The sequence below is a fragment of the Apostichopus japonicus genome, chromosome 21 (genome assembly GCF_037975245.1).
Source record: "Apostichopus japonicus isolate 1M-3 chromosome 21, ASM3797524v1, whole genome shotgun sequence".
Taxonomy (NCBI): domain Eukaryota; kingdom Metazoa; phylum Echinodermata; class Holothuroidea; order Aspidochirotida; family Stichopodidae; genus Apostichopus; species Apostichopus japonicus.
Genome location: NC_092581.1, coordinates 17,696,757 through 17,715,229, shown reverse-complemented (window position 1 = coordinate 17,715,229; position 18,473 = coordinate 17,696,757). Strand labels below are relative to the sequence as shown.

The following is an 18,473-nucleotide window of genomic DNA, read 5'->3' as shown; positions in this document are numbered from 1 at the left end:
TTTGAAAGACCCATTTGTCAAGGGTCCGTTTTAACTGGACTTCATGTGCTGGGTGGTTTGATGTCTTCTTTCACACGTTGTGACATGTGTGCAATCAGGGAGTTGTTATGGTGTTATGGAACATAACAACTCCCTGGTGCAATGCTGGGCGTACCCTAACCTATCATGACAGGAAAGAACCAGTATGCAAGAGACTTATCCAGTTAATTTCCTGTTCTGATTAGTCACATTTCTGTTTATTTGAACGGAACTTCTTAATTTCAACTCCGAGCTGGCTTTGTCTATAGTAAGTCAGGTAGTATACATATTGTATTACTTGCTGGCAAGTATTCTTGGCCTGTCCTCGTTAAGGTTAAAGAACACGTTCATAATTCGTTCCTCGGTGCTTTTGATATATGTCTGTGATCCAAGATGGTAAGTCACAAATTTATATCTTATTTTATGACATTTGCCCCATGTTTTTCCGTGTTCTATTCCTCGTATCCTATTTAGCAATTTCATTTTCAAAATAAACGATAAATGTAAGTAATGCAAATTCAATCACACACGCTGTGTGCCATTATACAGCCCATCAGAAACAAAAAGGAATATCTGGATATTTAAGCTCCTTCAGCGTATATAAATCTAAAATGTAAGAAAACTGTTTCTTCTGGTTTTTCTGGGATTGTTTTTATTGACAGAAACTACAATCTTCAAGTTTTAATCATTTTGACATCTTCCTGTAAATCCTAGTCTTTATATCCCACCAACCCCTTCATCTCCTACAGTATTTTATTTCCCACCCATGCACCCCTACATCTCCTATACAGTGTTATTTCCCACCCCATCGTTTGCCCAATTAAAACTAAAACTATTTGTTTTGCTTTGCTTTTGTAATATCTTTGATTATATGATGGAATTGTCTGAGCCGCATTAGAAACCGGCCACACTAGAATAGTGGCGTAGGTAGAGGTTTTGGCGCGCGGGTGCAAGAGTAGAAAATTGCGCCCCCCCCCCGACTACTGAAAGAAAGAAAAATGCGCCCAAAGTTTTTTGGTTATATTTTTCGGGCAATTCGTTACAGCCACCCCCCCCCCCCCCTCCTAATCAAATTGTGCTCCTACGCCTACGATATTTCCACCTTTCGAAATCTACTGCCTTGAAACTGTGTACTGAAATATCCGAAATTTCCATGACATGTAGTCATTGCAGAATACAGAACAGAATACAAAAAAAGAGAGAAAACGGTCGATAGTGCTAATAAAAACAACTACATTCAGTTCAGATTCTTATTAGTAACTGGAAAATATTCATGCCTGACGACATACATCAATTTCGTCATGTTTTTCTAAAAGGTGCTTATTTTTTTTTACTCAGCTCATTCTCCCATTTCAGTGCCCCCTAAACCCGGCGCCCGGGCACGTGCCCTCCCTTGACCCCCTAGCTTCGCCACTGCACTAGAATATCTCTAAAAAGTGGTATATAATGGAATTGCCGCACTTTCTGTTATGTGGTTTTTCGAAAGTGGCACATAAGGAAACATGTCTAGATATATGTAATTCGGGGTTAGTATAGCCATGATAACATAATATGTTGTATTCTGTAAAGTTTCGTCAAATAAATACGTCAAATGAATTGTGTGTTGTTCTAATCAACAGCGTGAGTGTATCTCGATCCACGTCGGCCAGGCCGGAGTTCAGATGGGTCATTCGTGCTGGGAACTCTACTGTCAGGAGCATGATATCCAGCCAAACGGTACCATGTTAGGGGACAATACTCCTGGAAAGGAATGTAACGCCTACAATACTTTCTTCAGCGAGACGAGCACGGGGAAACACGTTCCACGGGCTATATTCGTGGATTTAGAGCCAACAGTTGTAGGTTAGAACAATGACATTAACAAAAAGGCCGATAATTTCTTAAATGTTAGACTTTTGTTATGGATGTATGTATGTATGTATGAGTATGTCTGTATGCATGTATGAAGGCCTATGTATGTATGTTAATGCTAATCCTATTAATACATGTTATTGTTTTTAATGCAGAGCTTGCACCCAAATACGCAACCACGGGGGGACTAGAGTGTTCAATCTGGGAAGGTGGGTGGGTGTATGGGTGCAGATATCATGTGTTAGATCATTGTAGTTGTGCGGAAAGATATATACTTCTATACACTGTAAAGCATATTCTGCCACTAAAGTGGATAATGACCGGTAACTGTATGGGAAATTTGGGTGTTACATATCATGGGACTGTGCTTTGTATTATTGCACATTTCACTTGTTTTTTTAGTTGTTTTTTGGCATCGAATCCAACAACATGTAACTGTGGCAAATTGATGGGGCTAATTGTTGGCTTTTGGGTACTACAACTAATTAAATCGACTTGTGATACATTTCCGCTGTCAATATAGACATTTCTTTTCCTTATTAAAACTATTTCGTACTTGTTCTATCTATAGGAGCATAGATAGTTCGTGAACTTGACCCAAAGCTGACCTTTATCTGTTTCAGATGTAATCCGAATGGGCAGATACAAACAACTATTCCACCCTGAACAAATGATCACAGGGAAAGAGGACGCCGCCAATAACTACGCCAGAGGACATTACACCGTAGGAAGAGAGATCATCGATCAAGTGCTGGATCGAATAAGGAAATTGGTGAGTAATCAATAAAAGGTTACACTGAAACCAAACAACGGTACTACTTAGCAAGGAATCATCAGCACAAGAATATGACCAGGGCCATAAATGAGCCCACCCCCTGGACCCTCTCAACATCATCTCCTGTAAATGTAACAGTGGGAAATGAAAAAGGACATGTAAATCGTTTAAATTTTCATGCCCAACTTCATAACGTATGCCTATCACAGAAACTTTTCAATACGGTATGCCCGTATATATGGTATTCTTTAAAAGCACGTAGACATCTTTCGCCGTGTACATTCTACATGGGTTTTCGGCTATTCTTTGGTGACCTATATGGCCCAGACAACTCAGTGTCATGCATAAGTCTGAGTCCAGTTTACATAATATGTGAACCGAATTATATGTCCTTGACCAACCTTAATGAGCGATGGTTGTAGATGATTAAGGACTGAAAGTTTGGAGCAACTTAAGCCCCCCCCCCCTTCAAAGAGGCAAAGATATTTGCGATCGATAAGATTTGCTAATGGAAAAGTGTTATATAACTACATTTCCGTTGGACCTACCTTTAATGATCTCAACGTGTTTTCCCGTTTCTGTTTCATTTCAGTCAGATCAATGTGTTGGTCTTCAAGGGTTTCTCATCTTTCACAGTTTTGGGGGAGGAACAGGTTCCGGCTTTAACGCCCTTCTGATGGAACGCCTCTCTGTTGACTATGGCAAAAAGTCCAAGTTGGAGTTCTCGATCTACCCGGCCCCTCAGGTCTCTACAGCCGTCGTGGAACCATATAATGCCATCTTGACTACCCACACCACACTGGAACACACCGATTGCTCATTCATGGTCGACAACGAGGCCATTTATGATCTCTGTAGAAGAAACCTGGACATTGAACGCCCAAGTTATGAAAACCTCAATAGGCTCATTGCTCAGGTCGTTTCCTCCATTACCGCTTCCCTGCGATTCGACGGCGCTCTCAATGTAGATCTCACTGAGTTCCAGACTAACCTGGTACCATACCCTCGTATTCATTTCCCCCTGGCTACCTACGCCCCTGTTATTTCTGCAGAGAAGGCCTACCATGAACAGCTTACTGTAGCTGAGATAACAACAGCATGTTTCGAACCCGCCAATCAGATGGTGAAATGTGATCCCCGTCATGGCAAGTACATGTCTTGCTGTCTTTTGTATCGTGGTGACGTCGTCCCTAAGAATGTCAACGAAGCAGTGGCGTCTATAAAGACGAGGCGTAACATCCAGTTTGTTGACTGGTGTCCAACTGGTTTCAAGGTCGGCATCAACTACCAACCACCAACCGTGGTACCAGGTGGCGACCTCGCCAAGGTCCAGCGTGCAGTCTGTATGTTGAGTAACACCACCGCCATTGCTGAGGCCTGGGCTCGTCTCGATTATAAATTTGACCTGATGTACGCTAAGCGGGCGTTTGTTCATTGGTATGTGGGTGAGGGTATGGAGGAAGGGGAGTTCGCAGAGGCCAGGGAGGACATGGCTGCTCTGGAGAAGGATTATGAAGAGGTTGGAATTGATTCAGCTGATGCCGCAGAGCAGAGCTCTGATGATGAATACTAATAGATAGATTTTCCTAATTAACTTAAGAACAAAATGAAAGAATATAATACTTTCTATATGTATGAACCTCTCACAAGAATTACAATTATATGTTATGGTTGTAACTATCGTGGAGTTATTCTCAAAAAATAATAAACTACAAAACTGCGGCTCTTCTTCCCCACTTTTTATTATAAAGGTAGAGTTTGTATGCTGAAGCATGCTGCAACAGTGAAAGTGCAACGCCAGGAATGGCCCATAAACATGGACTTCTCAGATTGAAGTCTGGGAGACAAAGTCCCAACAAATTTAAATTGATACTGTGTACCCTCGAGGGCTGTGGAGACAGATCATTATGTTGTCGTCAAGCAGGTTTAATTATATGTCAGGCGGGTTAAAATCACAAGATCTAGGAAGTTCAAACCTTTATATTTCCACCATATTTACAATGAGTTTTGGGCTTTATAAGGACAACTGTCTCAAATTTTCTATAGAAACATAAGCAAAACAGAAAACAAAAGAAAAAGCAAAGAAAAGGAAATAATAGATGGCGCTCGTTTCAAATAAGTTCATAACACTTATGGATACGACATCTGAGCTAATTTGCATAACATAGTTGTAGAAACAAGAACGAATAGCAACCAAGTACTGTAATTAGGCCAAAGTTTGGTGTCATCAAGTGCGCTATCTTTCACACTGCCATGATGTGAAGACAGTTCAAGGAAATTGAACAATTTGGAGCACCGATGAAGCATCACTATTGCTTCAGAAATGCCGGTTATACGAACGTATTCGTATCCTTTTCCATATACAACGATTTTCCAGTGTTACTTGTTCGAGTTAGCCTAGGCTAGCGTAACGTTAAACAGTTACTAGGCCTAGTAGTAGTGTTGGCCTAGTAATAGTATGGCCGAACCTAGCCTTGGTCTAACTAAGCTAGGTGCTGTGCCTACTGTAGTGTTACTTGAGCTATGAACTAGTCTTTCCCTAAGTGAATCGTTACTTACTGACATAATTGTTAACGTTATTACAGTAACAATGTTAAAATTTGTAGGTAGCCATCGGTTTGGGAATAAGCAAGGCTATCAAATTTACATTTAAGAAAGTCTAGACTTAGCCTAGCCTAGTTAGTGTACTGTTTGATTTTAGGACTATTATTACTAGGCTTTAGCCTAATTACGCTACATTCACATTGACCTTCAAATTATTCAATGTCTTGACCTGCTCACAGTTTGCTGCATATAGCTTAACGTTAGCCTGAGTTAGTTCAAACATCAGGTAAGGTAATTCACATTTAGCCCTGGACAGTATGTTGTAAACTTAGTTGTAGTGCTCCTTGCCTGCTGTAAAATTAGCTAATGTTAGATTAGCCTTACCAAATAATCTTAGTATAGGGTAAATATTCCTTTTTATTGTCACTGGTATCCTTGTAGAATAAAGTTAAACTTAAAATACTATTTGTTAATGAAGCAGTTTCAAAGTAAAAGATGAGGAAAGGCCTAATAGGGAATAATTAATCTAGTATAGCATCACGAAATGATCAAGTTGCTACACAACTTAGTGTCAAGATGTATATAAAAGTTTCTACATAGAAACTATAGTAGTCAATGAGTGAAATTATCCGAGCCTTTGAAAATCCTGCACAAGATTTGAACACTAAATTATATCCTGCATACATTAGGCCATTGTAAATGAAAGTTGTAGATTTGCATCTGAACAATTTTCAATTGCCTGAGACTGTTTACATTCTTTATTGGTTGTCAACTTGTGGCAGACTGGAAACAGCATTGAGGTGAAGCCATACCACTGACGCAGATCAGTCTTGGCAACTAACCTAGGCTTACTGCATGTGGGTAGTAGGCTATGTGATAAGTGGGTAAAATACACCCTTACTGCTGAAAATGTTCAGCAGGAGTCTTTGTAACATGCAAGTGCATTCCTATGGCCTAAGTTACGGTTTATGCAGCTTTAATTGTTTGCAAAAGTGGATGACGCAAGTGCTGATGTACCCATTGGTGTGGTTCAGTTGAAGTCTTAATCCATCCTGAGACTGAACCTAGTTTATGTTTCATTGAAAGCTCATTTCTTTAATATAATTTTTTATACACAGTATTTTCAAATTCATTTTTTAACTCAAAATGTACGCTGTTTATTTCTCGATTGTAATTCATGTACTTTCATTACCGTTTGATAGTTGTTTTTCACATATCTTTTGCTATTTGCTTAATAAAATCCAAACTGCTTTGAATAAATAATGAATTACTGTTTTGAGTTTTACTCACTATGCTACTTTCTTCATGCCAAATTTCTTTCCCCATTTGGTATTTTCTGGTATATATCTAGACCAGTCCTGAATTCCATGTATTCATGGTGCAAAACAAATAGGTCAGAGCTATGTTCTGTGCAATTGCAACATATAACACTACAGACTTCTCAGTAAATGTGGCTTTGTAAATTTGGATTCACACTTTTGTTAAGAATGTTGGGGTGTATTAAAGTAAATGCATTTATTCTTGCAGTGCAAGTAAACCTTGATTATGCAAACAATTTTAACTTGGTATAAACAATGTAATGGGTGATGGCATAACTGGGGTCTTATCTGGGGTAAATCTCTTCATTGTGAATTAGCAATTTGTCTTAACAACAATATCCTCTAATCAGTAATCGGTACCAGCATCAAGACAAGAAAGATGAGATGGAAGATATGTCTGTAGACTATATTAACCAGCAAGCTACTAGAGATCGTGTCAGGAAACTCTCTGCAGAAACCAACCGGAGGAGAAGGTAACTATTTTAAAGTTTGAAGTGTCTGCATTTTTCCCCGCAGGATACATTTGACAATCTCAGACAGTTTCGGTTGAGGTGTCAACTCATTAGGCAATAACACTTCATGATCAATGAATTGTATTCGTAGGGCTCTCGAACAGAAGAAGAAACTAGAAGCTCAGAAGGAAGCCAAGAGGAGAAGCGAAGTTTTGGAGGAAAGGAGAAAACGACAGCAGGAAGCGACCCAAAGATATCAACGCTTAAGTAGAGCATCTCCGAAGAAAACACCGAGCAGACAAGGTAAGACTGCTGAGTAATGATTTATTGTAACATGTACTGGTACATTGTGTAGTCCACCAGTCATCCAACGAATGTGTAAGGCCTCAACTTAATAGATGGTACACATTATCTGTGATATTTTTGTGGAATACATGTGCATACAAACCTCATTTCAGAAGTTGCTGTATTACTGTTGAATTTTATAGAATGATCTTCAGACTGGGATAATACACAAACATAATGAGCGACCCTTATTGTTTTGTGAACTCTTGCAGTTGTTTATTTTAAACATGTTAAGAAACATATTTAGCAACTTCACAAATACCTAAAATGTTCATAGTAGCAAACAGTTCTTTCTCAAGTCTTTTAATTCCTAGACCTTTATTTTCTTAAAGATGCAGTGTACTCTGGTCCTAGACTCCAGGAAGGGGTACAGATGGCTAAAGGTTACAAATTCAATGATACATCAGGTGTGTATATAAACCTTCCATATAATTTGTATTCCTATCATTTCAGCAGACTATTTACTATCGTAATCTTAAAAGATGATCATTATTGCAAGAACTAATGTGAAATGTAAAACACATATGTTTTAATTGGTAAACAGCCATTTTCATAACATGTAACATCAAGTTTTTCATAAGAAAATTGTTCTGCTGAGTTTTTCTCTACCTCATTCTGCATTCTTGACAAGGGATAGAACTTGTAATAATGACATGTTTTAACATTTCAGGCAAGCCTAGCCCAGCCATGGAGGATGTTCTCAGAATGGTAGGACACCAGGAAAACCCACCCTCTTCTGGTTACACTCAGCCCCCAATCACCTCTGACAATCATTCTGGTTTCAGAGGGGAGCAGCTGAGTAGGGAAGTGTCCAGTCTGGACAGGAATGGGAACGCAATCAAACGAGGCCCTGATCAAACGTATCACCAGAAATACCATGGGTATACGACACATGCAACGACTACCCACGATACTCCAGCATCACCAGTGGTACAACAGCAGCACCATCCCAGGGATATCCAACAGGAACTAGTAAATCAACAGAGATTATTTATTGAACAACAAAAGAAGTCCCTCATGGAATTCAATCAGGCACTGCGACAGGGATCGGCCAGCAAGAACGTGGAGCTCGATTGCAGTAGTGTGTCGAGTCTGGACAGCTTAGAGGAGGGGAAGAAACCCACCTCTAGAAAATTGACTTTTGATGACCAAGACAGTTTAGACGGTGTAAATGAAGTCGGTCAGATCGGTGGCCGTACTTTCCAGAGTACAACTAATGGAGTACGATCTGGACATTTGCAAGAAAATATGAATTACCACCAGAGTGAGCAGCATCAACCAGTTGAAAGAAACACGTCCCTCACAGGTAACGTCGTTAATGGACCGTTTTCATTAAGTCACCCTACTTCAGAAGGTCATCCTTATCAGAATCAGGACTATGGACAGAACTCTCTCCATTACAGTCAATATTCATCTACTCAGCCCACTGAAAATGAGAGTGACTCTCAGACTAGTCATTTCCAATCGGAGAGTCATTCTTCTCATGTAGCAACATTGACCGCTCAAGAAAGCAACCGTCTTAACATTCAATCCCACGTGTGGGATCATAGCACGGCTAAAGCAGAAAATACTGCTTCATCGAAAAGAAGCTCCCCGCAGGCCACCGCAGACTCTCAAACTTCCCAGAGATACCATGGCGATAATAAAACGAGAGGTTTCTCTACTAAGACGTCAGCAACTCCGCTTGTTTCTGTCACAGCGAACCAAAAATTGACAAAGAGGATGGACAACGACAGAGGACAGCCACTGAATAAGGCTGTTACAAAACAAGGAGGCAAGCCTTTACAAAGGAATTGTGAAGAAGGTAGTAGTAATAGTGACTTAGACATGACTTCACCGAAAAGCATCTTGAAGAAGACTTCAAAGTATTCTGTCAATATCAATCAGCATCAGGAGGATACTCCGAGCACACATTGGGGAAAGAACGAATTACGAGACAGCATGGATATAGCCAGTGCAACTCAAATCAAAAGGACTCCCTCCAAGAAATCTGTCCGCTGGACGGATTTGGCTCACTCTGATTATTCAGGTGGTTCTCATAAAGATGTCCAGAGCGGTAAAACCGTCGGCCTCGAAGCCAAAAGCGCGACAGAGACACAGAAAACCCCCGCGACTAATGCGAGGATTGTTCAGCAAAAACTAGCAGCCTCGAATGACATGGAACAGACCAACAGCAATGGTACTGCATCAGTTTCTCGAAATACATTCAGGTCTAAATTTGGTAACCAGAATGGCAAGTCAGCCTCTCATGTGCAATCTAAAAATGAAGCCAAGTCTGTTGTGAATAGTAGAAATCATTCAACTCCCCCAATGGGTAAGCCACCCTCAGGTAAGAGTGAGTTGGCCAAGTTCACCCCTAAAAGGATGAACGGTTTCACCTTGAACAAGACCCCTACGGACGAAGAGATTAATCAATTGTGGAACAAAGTCAGGACTTGTTTGCACTCAAGGGAAGCTAGTCCTGAACCTCGAGGGAGAGGGGTGATGAGAAGGGCTGCATCTGATCAGAGTCTGGCGGAATCAAATCCGAGACTCACTGCTAATTTCAGGATAGTACCCCCCAACAGGGACACAGGACCAGAACAAAATAAACTGAAAAAGTACCATACAGTTCCTAGATGGAGGACTAGTAGTGACTCTGGGACAAATATCAGTAAACGGGCTGCCATGTTGCAACGTCAACAAGATCAACATAGTAAGAGGACCTCCTGTGCCGACAGTAGGAAGAGGACTAGCTCTAATCTCCAAGCACCCATTACCAGTCACGGTGGTCCAAATCGATCAGCTGGGTCTCACCATCAGTACGAAGGTGAGAAATCTGTTTCCTTTGCACATGCACACACACAACATATACACAAATATATATATATATATATTTATATATAGTATTAGACAAAAGCAAAGAAATAAGGTATGGCTCATAATTGGCAAATAGGGAGTACTGTTTTAGAAACTATATTGGCATATTTGTTCCCCTGGGACCTTTGTCAGCATGACTTTGGCAGTGAAATGAAAAGTACAAAATGTAAAAATGAATGCTAGATAAGTGTGCGTAGCACTGATGGAATCAGCACCAAAAAACAATGTCTATACCGGATGCGGATTAAGGAGCAAAGAATAGGATGAACGTTCTTCCTATTCTTCAATTATGAGTCATAGCTTATTTCTCTGCTTTTGTCTCATAATACTTAGTTTTGGAGTACAGGTGGAAATTCTTTAATATATATATATATATATATATATATAGATATATATATAATACATATAATATATATATATATATACAAATATATATTTATGGATATATTATTTTTTGTAATTGTTGTTGAATGTTGTGATACCATAGGAGCCGGTCATCTACGAGAACAGCTGTAACCATTTCCATATTGATCACTTCTAAGAGTTGCCTCATACTTCCCCCGTCTAATGCTGCCATACACTAGTGTCCGTAATTTAGATATGCTCGTAAGTTAATTAAGTAAATTGTCAGATCCGTAAATTGTTTAATCCTTTATTATCGGTATATTGGTTCTTCATCACTCGTCATTGTGTCTCTAAATGTTTAGTTGACAATAGTCTGATGGCCTTCCAACAAGCAGAGCTTCTAGCCCAGCAGAACCTCTCCGAGTCAGAAATAGAAGCCGCTCTAGAACACCGAGTATCTGATCATCCTCTTCATGAGAATAACGGTAACCCTTCTAATAAAAAAAAAACCTTTCAATGCCTACCCAATGGGCATATGAGTAGTACCCATATGATAGTTAATAATGCCCTTGTGTTTCTTTGCTGCTGTATCAATATTGTTAACAGTTATTGTTGGACTTACAAAGCTTAGGCCTATCATAGAGATGAGGGAGGAAGGAGGTGGTGGAAATGTGGAAGCAATTTGTCTCTGCCCAAGTTATTATGCCCTGCGATCTGGAAAGATGCAGAAATGAATGATGTTCTGTCAGTAAAATAACGCTATACCTATTGATACCATCCACTCCCCCCCCCCCCCCACGCACACACCATGCACACAAAGATAGCATAGCCAAGGGTTAGTAAGGGAATAGTTGGCCTTCTTGAACTGGGATTCACAAGGGACTTGTTACTATATGTGCAATTTTGAACCCATTTCATCAGCTTACATTGTACCATTCTTCAGTTCACAGAGACCTAACCCCCCCCCCCCAGCCAAATCCTTTGTGGGTCCACTGAAAAAACTGATTACATCTAATGTCTAGAGCGTTTCCTATTTTTACACTCTTTTTGTTTCTTCAATTACTACAGTTGCTGCTCACAACCACTGTTAAAATAATGTCAAGTTAAATGTATCAGTTTTACAATAAGTAGAGGTTGATGTTAATATGTCACATATTGTTGTTCGTTTAAACTGTGTTGTATCCATGAATTAAATCTTTCAGTTCCAAGTGCTCTGTCTCTTGAGGAACAAAGGATACTGGAATCTTTGGACAGGCTCAACGAAAAATTGAGAAGTAAGTGAAACTGCCGGAATAGATTCTGGCGCCAGACATCTGATGGGTATTCGTTTGATCGTTCTGTTAATTTTTTTTGCAACATGGTTTTATGTGATGAGTAAATGGCTTACTACATCATTATGACTGTTTCATTTATCTTGAAAGTTATTTTTGTTTCACCAAGGTCGGATGAACGAACGGTAACAGGACTACTATTCACTATATGTATGATCCCTAATTTACTTTTGTTTTATGATGATAACGAATGGTAACGGGACTGCTACTCACTAAATGTATTATCCCTAATTTACTTTTGTTTTATGCATAATGGGACTGGACTAGATTCCTTTTTACACATAAGTCACTTGAGTTAACTCATGAGTTTTGCATACAGTTCCCTGTGTCGTGTCAATGATAATGTTAACCTTGTCCTTGATGTTTGTCGTGTTGCAGTAACATCTGATATATCTACCAACTATTCAGCCATGACGCCAAGACCGCCAGCTTATGTGAGTAAATCACACAACTTGTCATTTATCATATCTATTGTTTTAGGTTTGCCTACACTAATTAATGATTGATTATTTTAAATATGTTTGCAAGGTGTTAGTGATGTGGTTCACAGATCTGAGGCTGTTCACTATTAGTCTTCTTTGAAGAAATGCCTCAGTTTTTTGTACTTTTAAGAAAAATTGTGTCATTTCCAGGATTTTGAAAGCAGAAAGCTTCTTTCGAATTTATATAAGAAATTAGTAACAGTATGTTGGTTATTGTTTAAAATTGTTCAAAATTTGACAGTTGTTGTGACAAATTATTCATCTTTAAATGGCTGCGTGAGAAGTGCTTTCTATTCTCTCGTCTTTGAATGCAAGTAGAATGAATAACTCATCAAAAACTTCCTTCGTGCGAAAATGTTTTTTACAAAGTGAATTGTTCCTAATTGATAATTAAAATACAGTTTTTTGCTACTATGCATTGTTATTCAACCTGCTGATTAACTGTTCACTGTAAAAATCAATGGTATATTAATCTCACTAGTTCCTAAATTCCTCTTCCTAAATTTTGATTAAAAAATTATTTTCTGTCATGTCTTTTTGTTTATCTCTAAGTACAAAGTATATTATGTTACTTAACCATGTAAACTGTACACTGAACATATTTCTTCTTAAGTAAAAACTTGCTTTTCCATCTTGTGGTCAAATTAAGGTTATAACTTTATTACTTTGAAAAAGATTCCTTTTCGAATTGAATTTCCACATTGTGTAAGTTAATGAAGTTAATCCTTACAGTTCCTCTGCGTATTCCCTAGACTGAGGCGTTTGGCTTCATTTTAAGCAGTATAACATGTACGTAATTTTTTAGTGTGTTTTGCCAATCTCTTTATGAAACATTGTAAATAGCTAAATAAACTCAATAAATAGGTTTTTTTTTTCTATATGCCAGTACATGGATTTTTATTGTCTTAAGAAATGTATATAACATAAATCTTATGTTTTGATGTATTTATGACTGTTTTATGTATGTTATACTGAGATGGAGTGAACTCCAATTCCTTTTATGGCCAATAAAAATTCTTATCTCTTATATCTTAAATCCAAGTCAGTTGTCCAAGTTGTCCAAGTAATCCAAGTTGTTTGACAATGAACATTTTGACCAAATTTGCTCATGTTTAGTTTTTCTCTAACCAAGAATTCCTTGTCACAAATATAAGGTTGTCTACCATTCCTCAATATCAGTATGATTACACTGGAACCTTGCACTTGCAAGGGTAAGCAGCTGCAAATAACGATTACATCGCTTTAAGCTTGTACAATTAGTGACACAGGAGTAGCGGGCCAGTTCGTCTTCAACAAAATACATCAATGGTTTTAGAACTTTGCAGGTTTCCTCTTTCACTTCGTCCAAACATTGAATAGCATTGTATTCACAAGTTCCTTAACTGCATTGTTTGGTTTCCATCTCTGCTGTTTCATTCAAGAAAGAACAAAAGCAAGTTGATTAGTTTCCTTTAGGGCATTATTTTCTCTATTAATTAACTCACTTGAAGAAAATGTGGTTTACCTACAAATCTGATGAAACCTTGTAATCTTTAAGGTTTCTTGTTACTCTGTCTGCACATCATTGTTACTCAATGGTAGGCTTCATTTTGTTGTGTTGAATAACCAAAGCTACGTATTGAATTTTTCCCAAGGACAGCTAGTTCATTAAAACTTATCAGCATTTCCTGAGATATGCTAATATGTGAAAAGTGGTCACTCATGTTTAACAAGCAAGATTGGGGGGGGGGGGTGGGGGGTTGGATCGTGATTATTTGATAAAGTGTTATTTTCATTTGTATTAGTTTCTGAATATCCTCTCTTATTTACAAAAATCTTTCAAATGCAACCATTTTGATTTTTTTTATCATTTCATAAGATCACTTCCCAGAACAAGCACTAAGATCGTAACGCTGGTAAATCATGATATTACTATGTATGTCTTAAGCTGCTTTCAAGCCCGTCTGCGTTTGTTCGTTTGTAGTCTCTCTGGCATGGCTTTCAAGCTCTGTGTTTTGGATTAGTTTTCAGTCATATCAGAATGATATGTTTCAACCTCAAACCTTTCGCAATCTCTGAAAAGAAATTGTTTTATCTGTTTCACTTTAATGTATATGCTTTTCCTTTTCCAGACTATGTTGTTTGATAGAATTTGTGTGATGAACTAAAACCTTCTTAAATCACTATTTCTGTATCAACTGTGAAAGTCATTTGCATTCCTATTGTGAAAGAATACCTTGAGTTTCTATGTCTTGCCCTATCCGACGCTTGTCATGTCTACAGTTCAACTCACCCAGTTGGGACAATGTTTTCTATACTGTAGTGTCATGTCCCGAGCAGTATGAATATCATGTTTCTATCAGATCAACGTTAGGAACTGTTTGTTCTGTCAATACCAGTGCTTTGAAGCATGATATTGTAGTACATTTTAGAGAGGTATTAGCATTAGGAAATTGTCCCAACTGGCTGGTTCAACTATATTGTATCATTGAATATTCATATCTTAGTCTCTCTTGTCACTTTGCCAAATTTGGTGATGGAGCATGTCATTCATTTTTTTGTGTATTGTCAGTGTTTCTTCTAGAAAAAAAGAAAAGGAAGAGCTTTCCATTTTTGTTGTATCGTCTATTTGGTGATATTCGATAGAACAAAATATAGACTTTATCAGTTTGTTGTTGGTTATTTAAATAAGTTGATGTGAAACTCTTGTCTGAATTGATGTTCGTTGCTTTGTTTTCTTGTGTACTTGTTTACCATGTTGTACTTTTAAACGTGCGTTAAGGATTCACAAATAAAAACAAATATCTGTATAATATTGTTAGTTAGGGTACTCTCCTGTATGGAATATGTCAACTTATGGGGCAAAGTTTTTCTCATGTTGATGGCACTTTTAAGCTTCCGTACTCCTGTAAAACATCTTTACGTGTCTGTTTGTTCAAGTTGTTCAAATTTTGAAAAGAGGTTCTTATCATCAGGAATTAAATGCTTATTAAGGAAAGTGTTCATGTAACTGTCAGAGGATGTATGCAACCCTTTGAACCCTTTTGGTTAATTATTCTAATTCACTTTATGTTTTCACAGGGAGCAGGGTTCAGAGGTCACCGTCCAGTGAACACAAAAACTTACGGCACCAACAGCCCTGGAAGACCTGGACTCCGAGTTAGATCTTCGTCGGCCGACCGTGAAAATTCCAGGATCTGGAATTACAGGTGATACCAAGGAAGACAGATTCAGCTGTGTGTGCAATATTAATTTAGGCTACATTATCCTCGACAACTATGTCAATGGATTATAATTTAAGCTACGTATTATTATTTTTTCTCTTTTTAAGAGTGATTCCTCCATAAAGTTTACTCATGAGACATGCAGTATATCGGTGTGCCTACGAGTAATTAAAAAAACCGAAGCAGCCGAGTTTTACAAGTAATTAGATCGGTTAGATTGAATTGAATTAGATTGATATAGAATTAGCAGTTAATAAACAAAAATTAATAAATAGAACTGCTTTAAATATTTTAAGGATTTTGCAGGCATTCCAGTTGTACAGTTGTTGAAATATTGTATTTATATTAGGCTTTCAGTCACCTCAGGAGTTGTATGTAATATGCATGTTTATAAACTACCTAAGTCCCAGTTACACCTTTTTCCTGCAAAGCTAAATTGTTACACTACTGCCTGGCTTTTATTTGATACGTCGCTTAGCATGAAAAGAGAATTTCTACTGCATGTGATAATGGTTTAGCATGCTGTAACATATATATGTTATCAAAAATGTTAGGCAGAAACTTTATGATGTGTTGCAGCTAATTAAGCAAACATTTTTTGCTGTCTGACATGGAATCTATGTAAATATATTTGAAAATCTTGTGTTACTCAAGAAAGGCACACTGTATGAGGCATTATGCTAGTTACATTAGGTATTGCTCACTAGAGATGTACTCACTTCAGTCACTAATCAAAACCGAATGGTGTAATTTGTAAAACAACCACACTACTCTCGATGTCACTTATTTCTTGGATATTCATGACCAGCATCCTTATTATCACCCAATTATCCACACCCATGTTTGGAAATATGTATAGGAAACGTGTTTGTCACTGAAGGATAATGAGCGTAGGAAGTGTTCTTTTGTTCATAGAGATGCACCTTGGATAGGATGTAGGTCCTTACAATTATGCCTATCTGTGATAATAAAGTGTTGGAAATGTAATGTAATGTCTCTTTAAGAACATCATTCTATTTTAAGCAGTGAATTAACACTCTTTTGAGGTATTAAGGTAAATGCTACAGTGAATGTATTTTGTAATGTTGTTTCATACGATTAATTAATGTCATCTAAGCCTAGAGCTGTGATTTGCACACGTCACTCTGTGTATTGTATAATTTCTGCTAGCAATATACACATACCATTAAATATGTGTTGGATGCAACCCTCTGAAATCACCCTTTATATGTCATGTGTATCTAGCTATGTGTTTTTTGGTGGATGAAGGGAGGGGCAGGGGGAGGGGTGTGGTGGGGCTTGCTACGTAGCATGTATTCGTGTATTCTGTATTGTTTAATTATCGTGGGACTATATAGCATGGATGGCTAGACATCATGCTAGGTAGCATGTATTTGTGTATTCATTCAGCTACCCAACCATATAGTCATTTACACATGTCAGGTTTGGGAGACTAAATATCAAGTTTGAGTTAAAAGCTTCTACAGAGCCGATTGCATCCCTTAGGTAAGTCACAGATGTTGATGACGATGCTACTTTCAATTAATTAATTATTATGCTTTATTAGGTTTTCATATAATTAATCTGCCTTAAAACAGAGCTTTCATTACGTATCTCATTTCTCACTTTTCCGTCCTTGCTGCCATACCTTGAAGTTTGTTGGCTGATATGTGGAATTTTGGGGGTATTTCAGTATATGTATATTTTGTCATTTTTCCAGAGACAAGCATAGAACATTTATATGAAATTCACTCAAAACTACTCTAGATGCTTTGTACTTATGCAAATTATAAACTATTCAGCACAAACAAACAGAAGTTTATGAACGGATTGAAAATCTGATTCTTGCCAGAATAGTAGTATGTGTTGTATCTTACCGTTAAAGAGCACCTTGATATTTATTGCAAAACAATTTCATTAGTCCGTCCTTCATCCTTTGATGTGAATACACATGTGAACCTGAACCTCCTCCAGGCCATTCCTTGTAACTTTCTAATTTGTTCTGCATTCCTTTATTCATTCTAATACAAGCCATTTTGCTATAAAACAAACGACAAGTAAGTTTATAAGTTAAAGGGGATGTAAGACATGGGCAGGGATAAAGTGTTAGCCTGGGGGAATGTAAATATTAATGTTGGCTTGTGTGTTACTATAAAAGCCACTTTCAACACTTCCTCAGGAAAGTCTGTTACTACATGAAAGCATCATTTAAGAAATAACAATTGACTTGTTCTCTGAAGTAAGGAAACATGTGCAAAAATTTACAAATATTTACCATGGGGGAAGGATGACTTAACTCAGTGGTAAATAAAAGGACAGATATTAGGTGGTGAATTGAGTTTCCTTTCCATTATTCAGCCATGGGTAGGAATCCTTGTTGTTGAAGTTATTTGTGTCTTTTCTGCTGAAATGGTTGAAATCGATATCCATCAAATAAAAGCTTTTATTTATTTTGAACTATAATTTTATGTAAGGCACATAGTGAATATGTAGGATGAAATAACTAGAGCATATACCATTCGGTTCACTAATAATAATGTTTGACTGTCAAACAATCTCTGAAGCATTTTGTGTCATTTTTCAGCAGCTATCTAGCAGGTAAAGGAGGCGGGTGACAGTGGGCAAACATCCTCCCCACCTCCCCCCTCCCCACCAAGTGATGAAGAAGTGAAGATTATTTGAATGATTAACATCTTTAGCTTTTCTAGTTTGGTCAAGACATTTTTGAATTTATGGGTCTCATGCAATAATTGCTCAGCTGGGGTTTCTGCAAAAACTTCATTTCCAGGCCAGAGGTGGTGAGGGCGTATTCCAACCACTGATTGAGATGGCTTAAACAAGCACCACGTCCATGACTCTGGGGTCATGCCTACCCCCCCCCCTTGCATCACAAACATTCATTTCAACACTACTGAACAATTAAAACCACTCCTTCCCCCTGCCACTCCA

General features: G+C 38.1%; 2 protein-coding genes across 3 annotated transcripts; both read left to right on the top strand.

The window, feature by feature from the left end:
* Positions 1–51: 51 nt before the first annotated feature.
* Positions 52–4,217, top strand: LOC139962419 (tubulin alpha chain-like). Its single transcript, XM_071962351.1, has 4 exons — positions 52–414; positions 1,638–1,860; positions 2,493–2,641; positions 3,237–4,217. Exons 1-4 carry the CDS (start codon positions 412–414, stop codon positions 4,215–4,217), a joined length of 1,356 nt encoding a protein of 451 aa, XP_071818452.1. The 5' UTR covers positions 52–411.
* Positions 4,218–4,851: 634 nt separating this feature from the next.
* LOC139962417 (uncharacterized) lies at positions 4,852–17,500 on the top strand. 2 transcript variants are annotated; one of them, XM_071962349.1, is made up of 10 exons: positions 4,852–4,990; positions 6,858–6,980; positions 7,111–7,262; positions 7,637–7,711; positions 7,975–10,113; positions 10,871–10,993; positions 11,711–11,782; positions 12,218–12,273; positions 14,180–14,216; positions 15,382–15,505. In XM_071962349.1, exons 1-9 carry the CDS (start codon positions 4,968–4,970, stop codon positions 14,201–14,203), a joined length of 2,787 nt encoding a protein of 928 aa, XP_071818450.1. In that variant the 5' UTR covers positions 4,852–4,967; the 3' UTR covers positions 14,204–14,216; positions 15,382–15,505. The 2 variants fall into 2 exon arrangements, with proteins under 2 accessions (XP_071818450.1, XP_071818449.1); XM_071962348.1 differs by lacking the exon at positions 14,180–14,216 and having other exon boundaries at positions 15,382–17,500.
* The last annotated feature ends 973 nt before the right edge of the window (positions 17,501–18,473 follow it).

Coding starts and splice junctions, on each gene's coding strand:
- LOC139962419 (XM_071962351.1), top strand. Junction 1,861..2,492: donor TTTAGAGCCAACAGTTGTAG/GTTAGAACAATG, acceptor TATCTGTTTCAG/ATGTAATCCGAATGGGCAGA. Junction 2,642..3,236: donor TGGATCGAATAAGGAAATTG/GTGAGTAATCAA, acceptor GTTTCATTTCAG/TCAGATCAATGTGTTGGTCT.
- LOC139962417 (XM_071962348.1), top strand. CDS start 4,968: ATGCCGGTTATACGAACGTATTC. Junction 10,114..10,870: donor GTCTCACCATCAGTACGAAG/GTGAGAAATCTG, acceptor CTAAATGTTTAG/TTGACAATAGTCTGATGGCC. Junction 12,274..15,381: donor CGCCAAGACCGCCAGCTTAT/GTGAGTAAATCA, acceptor ATGTTTTCACAG/GGAGCAGGGTTCAGAGGTCA.